General features: G+C 45.1%; 1 protein-coding gene across 2 annotated transcripts in view; it reads right to left on the reverse strand.

Annotated features, from left to right (window-relative positions):
- The window catches only part of JAG1 (jagged canonical Notch ligand 1), a 35,676-nt gene extending 23,372 nt beyond the window's left edge, over positions 1-12,304 (reverse strand). Inside the window, exons 1-2 of one of the 2 annotated variants that reach the window (XM_065834910.2) lie at positions 11,829-12,304; positions 10,638-10,943 (exon numbers count right to left, since the gene is read on the reverse strand). In XM_065834910.2, coding sequence (XP_065690982.1) covers positions 10,638-10,943; positions 11,829-11,906 — 384 coding nt within the window. In that variant the 5' untranslated portion in view covers positions 11,907-12,304. Of the gene's footprint in view, positions 1-10,637; positions 10,944-11,424; positions 11,443-11,828 lie in introns of those variants that run through there. The other variant, XM_071805679.1, reaches the window with a different exon arrangement.
- Between the last annotated feature and the right edge of the window lie 3,753 nt (positions 12,305-16,057).

Consider the following 16,057-nt stretch of genomic DNA (forward strand, 5'->3'; position numbering starts at 1 on the left):
TAAGCTACCTTATCCAGTCTGACTTAGAAGACCTTTCACCTTGGATAGCTCATCTTTGTCATCATTAATGCATCTTATGTACTTAACCAGGAAGTACAGCCTTTGACACTATGCTGCAGCCACAATAAAGCACGTGTGCAAGAATAGCATATAGAAGACGAAAAACATCAGGCTAGCAAAGCATCAAAAAATTCCCAAAAAACACCAGACGCCCCCACCCTCAAAAGCTGCTTCAAAAGAATTTTAGTTACAGAAAAGTAGTCTTGATGTCCCTTCCCCCAGCCATCCTGAAAGCCAGAAGTGTTGCTAAGATTACTGTGCTCTGCCTTGACAGCCTCATCTCTAGGGACTTCTCTTTTCAGCACCCCCTTTGAAAGCTTTGTCTGCATGAGGGCCATCGGAGCTCCCACCCGTATCAGGTAACTGAGGGAAGAACGGAGGGCTATGGGAAGGGGGTGGGGTGAGAGAGAAGCAGCATTGTAAAACAAAGGCTAAAATCAGACTATTTGGAAGCGCAGGGAAAGGGAAGCCGCACTATCCACCCCGTGTCACTTTTACAGACGCACTAATCTGCCAATGAGCTCGCCAGCACTCCAGTAATAATAATCTAGGCATAAACTAACACAAGTGACTCCATGGGCTGGAAAGGTGCCAGCTATTACATCTAAGCCACCTTTATCTTCAATCCTAACTTGAGAACAAGAGCCATTAAAACATCTTCTCCTCCCCCAGCTCTACTCTGAGATATTATCCAGGCTGTATCTTTCAGAATTGACATTTAGCCAGCCATATCCAAACTTAGAGAATGATTCAAAACCAAAACATTACCACCACCTCCCCCTCAAAAAAAAACCCAAGAAAAAATATTACTTAAAAATTAAAAAGTATAATAATAAGCATAAGTGAGGTAATAAACACAACATATTTCTGTTGAGCAGAACAACAAAAAATAAAAACTCTCCATGAAGGATTTCAATGCTTTGCCATTGAAGCTGTGTATTTTAATATTTATTTCTTCTTAATTTCATCAGTGCTCAGTCGCAGTCTGCTCATTTATGGTCTGCGCTGCTTAACACCTTTCCTGTAACAGAAACCAAAATACAGTTCTGAGAATAAGCTGCTACAAGGTGCAAGTGTAAGGCAGACCTCAAATTCCTTAAAAGGAGAGAGAGGAATAAAAAAAGTCAAGCAGACTGTTTTCTCACGACTGGACACAGCATGCAGCCTCTGAATGAAAACCTAGTTTGTGATGGACACCAGCTTGGAATATCGCCTAAATATGTTTCATATTCAAAACAGACTAGGATTCCATTTCGTTCACTGATAACTGTGGGAAAATGCTTCAGAAAGTAAGCAAAGCTGGGCAAGCCGAGACATGCGCCCAAACTTCAATGCAGAGTCTGCATTGGCCCAAACCATTTTTGATTAATATTTCATGAAAGTTACATTTTATTTGTTACTATTGTAGACCAAGCCTCTCAACTTGAAAGAAACTCTGAAAATAAAATAGGACACAATGTGATTATTTAATACTGGTTAAAGCAGTTTTAAGAAGTCCTTATACAAGCCAGTGGTAAAAAAAAAACAAAACAAAACAAAAAAGCGTACACAGAATAGAACTCCTGAGCCATATTACACATATAGATTGCACTATCTTGGGTGCTTCCTCACTGGTTTAATTACCAACATTGAGAAGTACAAGCACAACATGTTAGTGCAAGCTTGAAAAAAATATTATGATATAGGGAATGAATTATGGCAACTACCACTACTTCCAATAAAGTTAAGGATGTTTTCCTTTCGGCCTTGCATAATTGTTTTGGAAGATATTTTGTCTAAACTCATAGCAACAGTTCCCGGTTGGTTCTCAGGACTGTTTACCAACACACCTAGCCCTTAAGGAAAGGAAAGGTTGAATCCTTGCTTTAACTGCTACTGTTGCTAGATACTTGCGTGACCACTTTCCAACACCACACAGTTTGCTTAAAGAGAGGAGAGGCTTCTGCTTAACTGGATGGAAACAAGATGCAGGGGGAATAGACGTACCCTAGCAATTCCCTTGTTTCTATGTGCCCCCTCTCACCTCATCTGAGTATTTCAGATGAAGAATCCCTGTTCTGAAAAGGGATCATATGAAGAATGGCAGTTTAATCTCCTGGCTCTGCCCCTCTTAGCATGGGGCAAAGAAAAGACAAGACTTTGTGTCCAAAATGGGACACTTCTGAACAAAAGACACAAGACACCCACAGCCCCACAACAAGAGTAGCAAGTTGCCCTCAACAATCCAACTATCTCACACTTCTAGCCAGTTCCCACCCATCTCCAAAGCAGCAGCTCTGTGCAAAGACTGCACTGTTGAGATTTTTTTTAAAGTGCATATCATCCCCACTCTATAGATCAACAATTCAGATATCTCAGGAATGACTACTTACAGCGTGGAGGTTTAACTTTTCCCATGCCCATAGGTGACCTCTGCCCATCTTTGAATAAATATATATATCCAGACACAAGAATTCCACATCATGCACCTTATTTCATCAAAGCAATGTCCTAGGCAACAAGGCAGCAGTGAACTTTCCAGAGTCACACCCAATTAGCCACTGTAAACCTGAGCTTGACCAGAAGGCAGGGATTCCAGCTTGAGAGGAAAGGGAGCTTGAAAGGAACAGCAAGGCGGCACACTTTGCAGAACATCTACAGCAGCCCAGAGGACTGAAAGGCAGCATGGTCAAATTTAAGCACAGCTCCTATGAATTAAGCTATGAGAGGATGGAAATGGTTAAGCTCACACTCAAAAAAAAAAAAAACCACAAAGCAAACACCAATGTGCAAGAGCTATTTTCCTCAATGACATGACACCATGATTTAGGCTGATCCATTGATAATACAAATCAAGAGAGTCTGTGAAGACCCTGAAATTCATCACAAACTACCCCTTTTAAGGGCCTGAAAGGCCAATGCAATCTCTTTTCTGGTCATTTAAATGAAATATTAGCAGCTCCAGGTAAGCAGATGGTGTTTAAAGCTCTCGGCTTGATTACCATCTTCCCTCCCTTCCTCCAGACACCCACCCAATAGAGGTGTTTTTGTACTCTGGCTTCTAAAGTCATTCTGCAAGTCAGTGGGACAGAGCAAGATAAAAACATCAGGCTCATTAGTGAAAGGACTACCTCCTTTTTGAAAGAGGCTGCAACTAGTCAAACTTCTTTCCCGCCTATCCTTGTGGTTAAACCATGCAAGAGCTTTGCTGAGCATGTGAAACCATGACTAGACAAATGCAGTGGGAAGTTTGCAGTCTGAGCGCTGCGCCTGCTCCTCCTCTGCCAAACAAGGCGAGCAGGTTAAGCCCAATGATGTTCTCCTCATGCTCTGCAAGCTGTGTGCAGCTGTGAAGACCAGTTTGAAAAGGACCCTCAAACCTCACCTGCATCCTAGGGAAGGAGGCTAGGAGACTGGCATGCTGTCACAAGCAGGCCACAGCAAATTGCCAAGAAGTCCAGCAATCCCTCCTCCCTTCAGCTGGAAGGAGATGAGATAGGGAAGAGGGAAACTGAGGAGTATTCCAAAGTGCCCAAGGGCCAGGGAGGAGAATCCCTCTGAGTGGAGTTAAGGCTAGTCACAAAATCACTTCCTCTAAACGTCAGCAGGACTCTCTCACCCTTGTTGCAACACGACAAGTCAATATGATGCTATACAGATGCATCACAACGTCATGACATGCTCAGCACTGACAGAGTATTCCTTCAAAGGACTTGAAGAATACTGGTTTCTCATCCAGATGAGATGGGGACCTACAAGGGAGGAGAAAGAAAACAACCTAACCCTCCTAACCCTTTGTCAAATGCAACATTGCCAGGAAGCTCTCTTTTGGGCCAGTAACGCAATACCCTATAAAGCTGTTACTCTCTCAACCCTGCATATATAAACAGAGCCCAAGCTGTAAGGATCTCGCACCTCAGAGTCCATGGCCAAGAGCCAGGCAGAACTTCACGCAGGCAGCCCAGCCAAGAGCCTCATCAGAATATGCCCACATGAAAACAGAGCACATTGTTCCCTTAATCTTCATTTTGAGTAGTTCCTTCAATGCTGTTAGTGCCGGTAAACGCTTCATTGCCACATAAAGGAGAAAACATGAAAACAAATGTAACTATATTAGCAGCTTCCTGGACTGACTTTCCCCCCATTCTGCCTTGGCACAAGCCAAGTCAGTAACTGAAGTCAAGACCTTCTCTGCGATGCAGCTGCCACCCTCCTGCCAAACGATGAAGGACACAAAAGTACCGCTATCCAAACTATGCATACGCTTAAGCATCCAGTAAACCGGGCTGATCTCTGATCTGGCAAGCCTGCTGGAATAATGAGTGTCCTGTGAATACATAAAGTGCTGAAGTTGCCATTGTGTGAAGTAAGTCCATGGTTTGTCTGGGAGCCGAGCAATGCTGAGTCTACTGCTGCTTCCTGTTGCTTGTCCTGTATTAGCATTATTTTTGGATAGGCCCCATTATGTTCTGTAATCCTCACTGCAGTCAGTATGGCCACACTATTGTTCTTGGTTAATATTAGCAGTCAATGCCTCTGTCTGGGTGGCCGGACTACAATGTATTCCAATCATAAAACTAGTGTGCAATAACCGAACAATGTACTGGGACAGAGCGGGGAGACTTGGGGTCCTCCCTTCTCCCCTTCTTTAAAAACTGGGAAAAAAAAAGTCCGGCATATATATATATTTTTTTTCCTTCTTTCTTTTTAAACTAATGATTTTAAGTGATTTCAGCTACCAGTGTGCATTGGACAACAACTGCATTTTAATCAGCACCTTATCTCGTTACCAAGTTATTTTCTCACGGAGTCCCACTTGTCAAAGACTAGCAGGCAGGCCAAGATGTCAATGGTTGCTTTCAACCTTCCCCAACAAGCAGATTACCTGCTCTTATCAGTCCCCCTACCTGTTTAAAGCATCCCACTGATAATTAAATGCACCAGTTACAAAAGGGTGGCAAGGTTAATAGAGAGAATACCTAGTAGGCAGCCAAGCAAAACAGTCAGGTTCACATAGAGCAAGCCTGAACAAGAAGCCTTTCTACTTATTTACCTAACTGCATAAGAACTGGGTTGAGCTGGTCAAAGACTCTGGATGTTTGACTATTTACAAACCACTTTAACCACTTCTATCCACATTTTACAGTTTCTTCTGAACACTACAAGAATAATGAGTGTAATTTATGCTGCACAACAGTGACCACAGAACCATGAGCTCCACAGACTAACAAAAACCAAACGCAACAGCTTCTAGTTTTGACATCTTTACCCATGTTGAGGCACATGGGTCACCAGCTAAAATTATGTAAACTGTGTCAATTTACATATAAAAATTCTATTCATCAGCAGAAATGCAAAGTCAAGTTCAGCTTGAATTTTCAAAACCAATCCTGTCATTAGAATTATCTATAGAGAAATACTTTCAAAAACTGTAGCTTAAGGTTTTGTACTACAGGGCATCAGACTTCAGAACTGAAGTTGGAATAAGTGTCATGTGTAAGAGTGCAAGCCTCTGGTATGGCGCAACATCTCATTTAATTAGCTAAGGCCCAGCTTTCCTAGCTTCAGAACTCATTTACTTCTATTTCTGCCTTCAGCCCACAATGAAGCAGTAAGTTTCCTTAACTAGAATTTTAAGCATAAAGCAACCTTATGCAATTCATTTTCAGACATGCAGACTTCCAGCTGCATAAACAAGCTGAAAGGGCTGGATGTTTGTAGTCTGAGAAAGTTTAGGAACAAGCTTCCACGCCAGGCCCAATCCCACTGCCACTGAAGTTAAACTGGAGCAGGCCTTTATTACAACAAGAATTAAAATTCTGAGAGCAGGCAGGATAAGGATTTATTTTTAGACCTATTATGGTAATATAGTCAAATGGATTTACCAGGAAGATGAAGTTCTGAACTGACTGGAATATAAATAACTCTTAAGAACATGCAAGTTCAAAACTTCTGAATGGATGTATCACTCCTCTGCAGTCCTGGGGAAAAAAAAACAGCCTTGTGGATGCTAATGATGCTTCAGATGTCACTTACTACTCTCAGCTCCATTTTGGAGAGTAATCCTAGGCAAAACATTGCACTTGGAGTGCTGAAGAGTTATTCTTAAATTATTAGTCAACAATAAATGACACAGTGTGGATTTGGTTAACATGCGTTTTGTTATTATAAATATTTCTTCTGATCTGCCCATGCTCAAAATGACTTATCAGGCATTCTTTAAGAAATTGAACAATATCTGCATTTGCTTCTACAAGTGTTCAAAAGCTACCTGGAGGAGGGAGGGAAAAACAAAATCAAAAAATAAGCTTTAGTTTTATGAATGTGACCTACTGTTTTTTGTTAAAAGCAGTTGAATGAAGTGCTTTTTCTCTCAGATTCAAAAGGCTATTACTTTAGTATCAGCTGCAGATTAGTATTTTTGAAGCCTCTGGTGTCAAGACAGGGGAAAAAAGTTCACGAAGCTTAAAAAACACTAAAGATCTTCTATTATCCCTTTCTAGCCAAGAAAAACAATGCCTATCCAGAAAACATCTTTTTTATCTTCAGGAACCAGTAACAGTAAGATTTGTTATTAAAAAGGAAAAAAGCTGACTATTGTACTTTTTAGATGAAGCTTAAAATAATATGGTCAAATGTTTTTAATTGTATTTTACACTAAAGTCATTTAGATGCTGGAGGGTTTTTTTTTTTTTTCACCTCAGTAGTTTCCCAGTGTGTTGGTGCAATTGGCCCCAACATTAAATAATTACAAGGATCATAATTTGAGGATAAACAAGCTGTCTGAAATTGGAGCTATGCATACCAAAGGAATTGCCAAGTTTGACCTCCTTCTTACTTACAGTCTCACCACCCCTCGAAAGATCTCTCTTTACATAAAAGCAAAGTTTAATGCTAAGCTTTGCTTAGTTAATGCACAGTTCCCTTAAGGTAGGGCACACACCACATTTCAGGTGCCGTCTGATTCTTTAAGGAAGGGAAGAAATTTGATTTATGTCTGAGAAGAGCATGTGTCTACCATGAAACAAAACTTGTTGAGACAGACTTTGACAAGAGAAACATGGAAATCCTTTTGTTCCATATTTTTCTATATGTCTTCATAAACCAAGTTGCCTATCAAGAAAGTCACTAAAGTCTCAAAATGATTGCAAGAAGTAAGCCTACTTTTTTTTTCCCTTAATCATCATTATTATTGTTTCAGTTTACTGAAGAATTGCTAGCTACTGCAGGGGTAGCTTTCTGACACACTCTAGTTCCCTTATTCTGGCTGCTGCCCTGTTTCCTAGCAACTTACTCAAACCTTCCATCACTTAAATTAATTTATGGCCCACCATCTCCACACCCATTACTCACAGGGGTACATATCAAAACTGACAGAGCAAACTGCATAAGTTATTAATAAGACTCTGAGACTTCAAATCTACACTGCAACTACAAACCATACCTAACAATACATTTAAAGCACACAGCTTTAAAGCACATAATTCTCTTTTCTTCTTCTCTTGTATGATGAATAAAGACTTCTTAATGCAATATAACTATTTTTTCACAAATGGCGTAAGAGGGCAGCTTGACATGAGATTTTTTTTAAGTAGTCAAGGCAACAAGACTTCTTAATGTTACTGACTCAAGCTGGAACATCCAAGAAAAGCCTCCCTCACATAGCAGAACACAAACAATACATATTCAGAGACAAGTATGAATTTTCAAGTGCAATATGACTAACATTTCGGTCTAGCCCCTATTACCTTTACTGTCATTTTCAGCTATATTCAAAGACAACTCTCATGTTCAGCCCCACTGGTAAATGCAATGCTAGCCTCAAGCTTTTAGTAAAGTCCACATTCACCCATCTAAAGATTTTTTTTATGTTCTGAAACTTCAGCATCAGATTTGAGTTGACTAATTAAGTTTACTACTTTATTTGTAGAGCTTTCTAAACAGCTAAAATGATTTGTGTACACAATTTTAGTAAAAATAAGGGCTTTGCCACATTAGATATTCTTTTGTTCAAATGCCATTTGAAAGTCACAATGGCTAGCTTAAAAGCTGTGTCCTATGGAAGTTAAAGCTGGGAAGCAGGCTTGATAATTGCAAGCAGACTATCATCACAATCTCAAAAAAGTACATTTCTGCGTGGGGATATGCAAGAGTTTATTCCAAAATATTCCAGTCTTAGGAACCACAGCGTGTGAAGTTGTCAAGTTTAACACATTTCAAAGGCTGCATTGGAGTTTTGCTGTTGCTGCCATAGGACTCCAGTTCTCAATTAGATTCAGCAGGACAATAGAAGCATTTCTTTTACTAAGATGCAGGCAAGCTTAGAAAACTTCTCCCATGGTCCCCACCCCCCCCAAACCCAGCCTCTATGCACAGATTCCCTTTCCCAACCCTATGAAGAGACGGGCTCTTAGAAGGAACGTGTTTCACATAATTTTTATATACATTCACATATCTTCAGATTCAAGGCACTCAAATTACTGGGAACAGGGTAGGGGGGCTCATTATAAATAAAACCAAAACAAACAAACAACTATATATATCCTTGATGAACCCGAGTTTTCTGAAAAAAGTCAAAATCTGCAACGCAAGCACTGCAACTATTGGCAGAGCTTCAAATACCTCAGATTTTTACAAAGCCCTTTATCCCTTTGATGGCATATTTGATAACAGTTTTATCTCATTTCATGTCAGAAAAAAAAGAGAAAGAAAAGAGAAGGAAAGAAAGGAAGGACTTGTACTTCCAACAGAGAGTACTTTTGTTAACTCTGCTATTGTACTTTGTAATACTATCTCCTTAAAAACGCAGACTTGATTTCACCCTTGTGCCTCTCCAGCCCTCAGTACTCCAGAAGTCACAACTGACAGAAGAGGCAGGTAGGAGGCAGCACAGGACGTTTCAAGAACACATGGCTGCCTGCAGCACTTGGCTGCAGGACTACAAAGTGGGTGTCTACACTACAACTGGAAAAGGAATGCTTTTGGGGCGGGCTTCCCCCCCGCCCCCCCTCAAAAAAGTCCAGGCCCTCCCAGTAACCAGTCCTTATCTGACTGGCAAGGGCCAAGCTTTAGAGGGAGTGGAAAGTCTACAAATGCTTCCACCTCGCCAGCAGTGATAGTGACAGAGGATAGGAAACAAGATTCACCCCTCCCCTGCATGCACGTAAGAGCCCTCCTCCCCTCGCAAAGATGACCTTAGGCATCTAGGTTAGGATGACTGGATCTTCAAAACTGCTGAGCATCAACATATCCCAAGGCAGTTGGTGGGAAATTGTCTGCTCAGCACCTTTGGAGAAGTGGATGGGGGAAAAAACAGTTTTGTTTCCTAGGTGATCTCTAAATATAACTTTTAGAAGCATAAATTTGGGAGTTTTCAGCTTTCATATCATAGCATTCCAGAGAGCCACCACAAAAGATAAGCTGTTACATGTGTCTAAGAGCCCCCTAGAACAGTCATCCTCAGTTTGTGCCTGCCTGGGCACTAAACAATGCACCTCCTGGCACCCAATGCCATGGGCAGCCTTCTGTGTCCAGAAACCCTACAGCCTGCATCTGTGGGTCTGTCCTGGGCAATGGCCGTTTTGGAAAGCTGTTTCTCACTTGCTGTGCAGCAAATAAAAGAGCTGACCATATAAAAGCTTCAACCCTCTTGAGCACCCCCAGAAGAAACAAGCAGCACTGAAGTCAAAGCCAGAGTTCATTACATGACCAACAACAAAACAGGCTTCTGCAAAATAAAGAGTCACCCGTCCTCCACCTCACTGCTCTACAAGGCAGTTTGCTAGAGTAGACAACAGTGGGAAAGTGCCTTTCAAAGAGCCCCACCTCCTTGAGCCATCTAATTTTGCACGCAGCTAGAGGGAAGCCAGAATCTGTGGACCACAGAGGCAAGTAGCCAGGCAAAGGTGTGCTGTGGGGAGGAGTGGGTGAAATAGCCCAAAAGTTAAGACTAGGCTTTTCTTAGTCGTTAGCTTCTAGAGCCCACACGTACCTCAAAACCTACCAAGCTTCCCAGGAAAGCTGACAACTAGTTCACCAAAAGCAGCAGCAACTCCCATCAACACCAAGCAGCACAGGGAGATTTCCCCTTGGGAGAAGCAGGAAGCCTTCCCAAACACGCTCCAGGGAAGGCGGCCAGCTATGACACACACTTTTCACACGGGATCCCTCTACAGCCCCTAACCCACTGCTCTTTTGGCTTAAGCCCAAGACTTCACTGGTTTGGAAAAAAAAAAAAAAAAGAAAAAAAAAATGAACTTCTGACCTTCTAAGTCTCAAGAGACTTATTCATGCTGTAAAGTGCAGAGATACTGGGTTTGCTTCCCTGACCCATTTAGATCCCCCTCACTGCACATCTGACTTTCAAATTTAACAGGCTGTGCATTGTGAGCCCCAGGGAACAAAAACAAAAACACCACCACATTTTACTCGTTTCTGTGCTGCGGATTCCCGAGACTCATGCCAAGATGCCTGCTCCCTCCCCAGTCCTGGTCCCTCTGCCCCTGCGCGAGACGTTCGAGCTCAGCTCGGCATGGCTATGGCCATGTCAAACAGGACCGTCCAACAGAGGCAGAGCCAGAGCAAGGCCATGCACTCACCGGCCAGGCAAAGCTGAAAGGGATAACGATCCGGTTCTTTTCATTATTCCGGTTGTACTTTAAATTGAAGGTATTTCCTCCGATGACAGGAGTGGATTTGGATCCGAAGCTGCAAGGACCACCAGCCGTGACCCGGGATTGATACTCCTTCAGGCAAACTTTAAAATAGGTATCACACTCGTCTCTGGTGCATTTTCTGTCTCCTGGGTTTCGGGTGCCATCACAGCAATTTCCATTTTGCAGTTCACCATTCACATTTTGCATGGATAAGATCTCCAACTCAAACTGTCCCGACGCTAAAGTCACCTGTTAATCCCAAGAAAGAACCGGAGGAGAAAACAAAAAACAAACAAACAAAAAAAAAGAAACAAGAAACAGACAGTTACCTCACTTTTTTCCCCAAACACAATCTACAACTTTCTTCTGTCTGCAGAGTTGTTATCTTTACTGCTTTCAAGAAGCACATCCATAACATTAAAAAGAAAAGCAACCACTCCAAGCTTTTCCCTACCAGACACCCATGAGAAAGGCTCATAAATCATCCCAACCATATAATACAATTAATGCTAAAAAGCAACCTTAAGTGCCAATTTCAAAAAAATACTGTATGTACGAGGAAAGCTTCCAAATCGTTAGGAAACAAAACTAAATCATACGGAGAGTGCACACACGAGAGCAAACCCAAAGAAACCCGATGTAGCTAAAGCACCCTGGAAATGCAACCCCTCTGCAGCTGAGATTGGGAAAACAGCCTCCCTGCTCAAGGCTGCCCAGCTGAGATTCAGACCTTGCTCGTTAGTCACCCCAAGAGTACTGCAATCAGCAGCTTAAAAAAAAAAAAAAAAAAAAAGTAATTTCGTAAAAAAGCAGTTTGCAGTAATCGCAGTTTTTATTCCCAGGGAATTAAATCTTGCTGCAAGGAAGACTTCTGCCTGTGCCATCTCCGCAGAAAAGTTAGCAGCTGTAACTCCACTGTCGCTGGGGTAGCTTTGCAGAAGCTCCTTGCGCACCGCTCAAGGTTCGGGTCTTTTTTTTTTAAAAAAAAAAAACACCTCCCGCAATCACTGCGGGACCCGCGTTCCGCAGAAAAGTGCAAAATTCCTGCGAATTCCTCGGGAGCCCAACTCCGGCTGGCTGAGGCTTCCCTCCCTCCCTTCCCTCCCGCCAGCGGCTGCAGCCCCAGGTACGTACCTTCGCCCGCAGCCCCAGCAACGCCAGGAGGAAGCCGAGGGAGCACGCCGCCGCGGCTGCCCGCCGGGGCGCACGCATGCCGCCGCGCTGCCCGCCCGCCTGCAGGCCGCCGCTGTCCGCCGCTCGCTCCGGGACGGGACGGGGAGGGCCAGGAGGGGAAGAGGAGGAGGAGGAGGCGCCGCCGCTGCTGCCCGCCGCCGCCCCGCTCTAATATACCGCGCCGGCTGCGGCGCGCACCCGCGCCGAACAACGCCGCTTTTCAAGCGCTTTCAATAGCGCCCCGGTCTTCAATGCAAAGCAGCCCAGCCTCCTTTTATTCTCCTTATTCTCTCGCCTCCCTCTTTTCTTCCCCTTTTCTTTTCTTTTTTTTTTTTATTATTGCGATTATTATCCCGATCCTTTTATTTCTTTCAGGTCGCCGGGCACCGCGCGGTGGAGGCGCGGCGAGCCCCCCGCCCCCCCGAGACACACACACACACGCGGACACACACACACGCACATGCAGCGCACACACCAGCCGGCCGCCCGTCTGGGAACCCCGCAGCCGCTCGGCTTCATCTAGCCCACGGCGGCAGGCGGGGAGGCCGCCCGCCCGCGCATGCGCCCATCCATATGCATGAGGAGGGAAAGAGGAGGAGAATGGCAGGAGCAGGGGAAGGCAGGTACCGGCAGGAGGGGCGGAGGTAGGCGGGTGCTGAGAGGAGGGATAGCCGGCCGCGGGCGGCACCGAGCTGCGGGCGGCGGCTGCTCCGCCGGAGGGAGGTGACGAGCCGTGGCTCCAGGCCGCCCCATGCCGCCTCCTTCTCTCGGGAAGCCCCGCACCACAGGTGCCTCCCGGGATACCTGGAGCTGCGGCCTCGCTGAGGCGGCTCGGGAGTGGCGGGCTGAGGCAGCGCCGCGCGGAGGGACGCGCTTTTCCCGCCCGCTGAGGGGACGTGCGGGGTCCTCGCTGCCCGGGAGCCGTAGCCCTTTCCCTCCTCGCCTCCTCAGGGCTGGTTAAAAGAAAAACGAAGCCTTTGGGGGCGGTTTTGCTGTGGAAGGTTCCCTGCCCTGGGCCGGCGGCAGCCGCCCGGCTTCCCGCCCCGCGTTACCTGAGGCAGCGCGGCCGTTTCGGGGCGGGGGGCACGCGCGCGCCTGGGGCGCGAGCCTTGAGCGACCGTTGAGGGAGCGCTGAGGTGATTGTGCTCCCCGGGCGCGGGATACCGCTCCGCCAGGGGAAGGAAAGGGCGGACAGCCTGGTCTCCGAGGTGGAGGCCGCGGCTCTCCTGAGGGAAGCGGAGGTGGCAGTCGCCACCGTGGGACTCGTTGTCCGCTCCATAACACGAGGCTAAACCGCCACAGATGTCCCGTGGGGCAGGAGAGAACGAGGGAAGTGAGGCGCCATCCCTCAGCTGCAGCCCAGGCTGGGCGGCCCAGAAAGGCAGCGCTGGCTGAGTGCAGAGGCTCTGTCAGGCTCATCTGCTCCTGGCACTGGAGCCACATGTCCCGGCTGTCCAGCTTCCACGTAAGTGCTGTAATTTGTCAGCCACATCTTTTCAGGAGCAGAGCCCAGAGGAGCGTAGTCAGGTGGTTACCTGTGAGGCTCCTTGCCACGGGGCACTGAGAAGCTCAATAGTTTGTGCAGTAGCAAAAAGTGTTCAGAGTGGCTCCCAGAGGAAGAGCCGCACATCAAAGGGCATTGAACAACAAAACAAGCCACTCATAAGTTTGTCACTGGTTTGGGAAGTCCCTGAGTTGCTGGTGTAGAAGTTGGGCGAATGTGCTGGGAATTGTCACTGCATCACTGTCCCTTTCTTCCTGAGGTGCTGGAGACAGGAACCTGGCCTACATGACGTTTGGTCTGACCCAGAACAGCTATTCTTATGTTCCTATCTCCTATTTCACTCTGATCTAACACAGTACATGTGCAAATGTCTATTTTATATGCCAGAGTCAGTGGCATAGAGGAAAACAAGATTTCTGACCTAATTTTATCTCCTTTGTTTTCATTTCCTATGGCAAAAGCAAAGTGCATGCTTGTTCTTGGCTGAGGTAAGGTCCATCCTGTTACCGAGCGTCTAAGGCTGTGAAGCCGGCAGTACTTGTGGCCCTAATGCTAGAACCGTGCTCATGCTTTCATCAGACTCCTGCAGATCACTTCCCATGTGTGAGTTCAAAACTTAGATTACATACCAGCAATTTTGGTACGCGGTTGCTGAATCCTCCTTCCAGCCTCGTTCAACCCAGGAGTTCTAACAGTGTTGATTGTTCCTTACTTGGAGTCATTAACTTTTCTTAGGCTGGTAAACCTTCATTGTGTTTTATCCACAAAGCGCCTGCACTTTGCTGATATGAGAACCAGTGTCTCTCTTATTATTATTATTTTTTTTTTCAGTGGGTGTTGGTTACCTTCCGCAACCGATTTAAATGTTACTCATTCACAAGTGCCACACATGCGCTCCTCTGGGCCTTTAAATACCCTGCTGCCTCCTGGTACGCTCCGTACCTTTAGGGCAGGTCTGGAATTGGCCTTTCTGCAAGAGGTTACTCCACCTGTTTGACTCCAGTGCTTAAGAAATCCAGAGTTCTGGTTCCCACAGTGCTTGTGACTCAGCAACGTAGCTGCCCTTAAACAGAATTACTTGTCCAACAACTTAAAATGCTTTGCAAGCACTAATGAATTAAGCCTCCCAGTGTCTTGAGACGCAAAGTGTTACTGATAGGTAAACCAAGGTAGAGTGTGAGGCATGCAGAAGTCCACTGTGAGCCCTCTCCCTCACAGATCTGAAAGAAATTTTGACCTCATGGAAGTCAGTAGCAAGATGACTTTAATTTATTAAGGCCAGAATTTCCCCCTTGAAGTCCTCTCTCCTGCTTTTCTTCTCTCAAGGACAGGTCTTCAGCCACTGCACTGAAAACCAATTGAGCGTGGTACATTATGCAGCCTGAGGATCTTTTTAAGATGTCCATTTCCCTGCATATACAGCAATATACAAATTCCTGTGTGTGCACAGGGAGACTGAATTGTAGTTGCTTTGAGTTGCCCAAAACTGGTGCATGTAAAACTCCTGCCACTACATCCGTGTCTCACGAGGTGTGGAGCTGACGTGTCTTCCTTTGAAGCCAGTGAAGAACTTTTCAGCGTCTGGCACTCAGCTTTTTACATTGCGTAGTTACTTCCTGCTAATCTTCCTATTCTGACATAATTAGATTACATCCACCTTAGAAGCCGTTATAAACGTCTCGTGTGCCAAGGTCCGATGTTACCGACAGTACTTCGCTTCAGGCCTGAATCAGTTCCCTAGTATAAAATTAGATCCCGCTTTGTTGAAGCCACTGGGAGAACGCCCAGGAATTTGCTGGGACGAGGATCACGGCCTTTAGAGGGAGCGCCTGGTGTACGAGGGTCAGGTGTCGTGGAGTCAATTCTTTGTGTTAGGAAAGTTGTAATTTCCTTTTTAAGGCTTGGTGACTCATTGAATCATGGCTGTGAACAATCCCACAGGATTTCCTTAGATTTGTGACACCCAAAGGTAAGCTTGGAATGGCGCCCCTGGAAAAATTCTTCGTTCAGGGACCTGATCTGTCTCATTTTGAAGTCAGTGACTGAACTTCTGTTGACTACTATAATGCAGATCAAGACGGTTGTATAACCATGGGGGCATGATCTAAATTAGCCTTCAATAAACCAGTAGAAAGGGCTACCAGAAAAGTATCAGTCAAAATGTAGAATTTGTAATCATAAAGAATTCATAAAGCTTGACGGCTTCATTTCCCAGCAAATGAAGAGGCTGGAGGAGCCCTTTGTCTCTCTGTAGGTTTTTATAAAAGTAGTTTTGCTTCTCTAAATTCACTTGCTGCAGTTTTACATATAATTCTGGCCAAACGGAGTGAAAGAGTGAAAATTTCCTCCACTTGGATAATCCTTTATCTAGGAGTTAAGCTTCCTGATTGCACGGAGAAGAACATATCACTACAGTCAATCACGGACGAGTGAGCTTTTCGATAAGGCCTTTCCTATAATACACCCACAACACTTTATTTTCCTCTTGCTGCGCTGAGACCAACCTCCCCACTTGGGTGAGTGTCGCGGAGGCACAGATAGGAACTGTGCTGCGCTGCTTGGCTGACACACATCTCAGAGCAACACATTCCAGCAGATGAACCCATTTGCACAGTTGAGTGATCTAAACTTAGAAAGCTAATTTCTCTAATTACAAAGTGAGACTGAACTCCTGTAAAGCTTTTCA

This window comes from Patagioenas fasciata, chromosome 3 (assembly GCF_037038585.1).
Source record: "Patagioenas fasciata isolate bPatFas1 chromosome 3, bPatFas1.hap1, whole genome shotgun sequence".
Classification (NCBI taxonomy): domain Eukaryota; kingdom Metazoa; phylum Chordata; class Aves; order Columbiformes; family Columbidae; genus Patagioenas; species Patagioenas fasciata.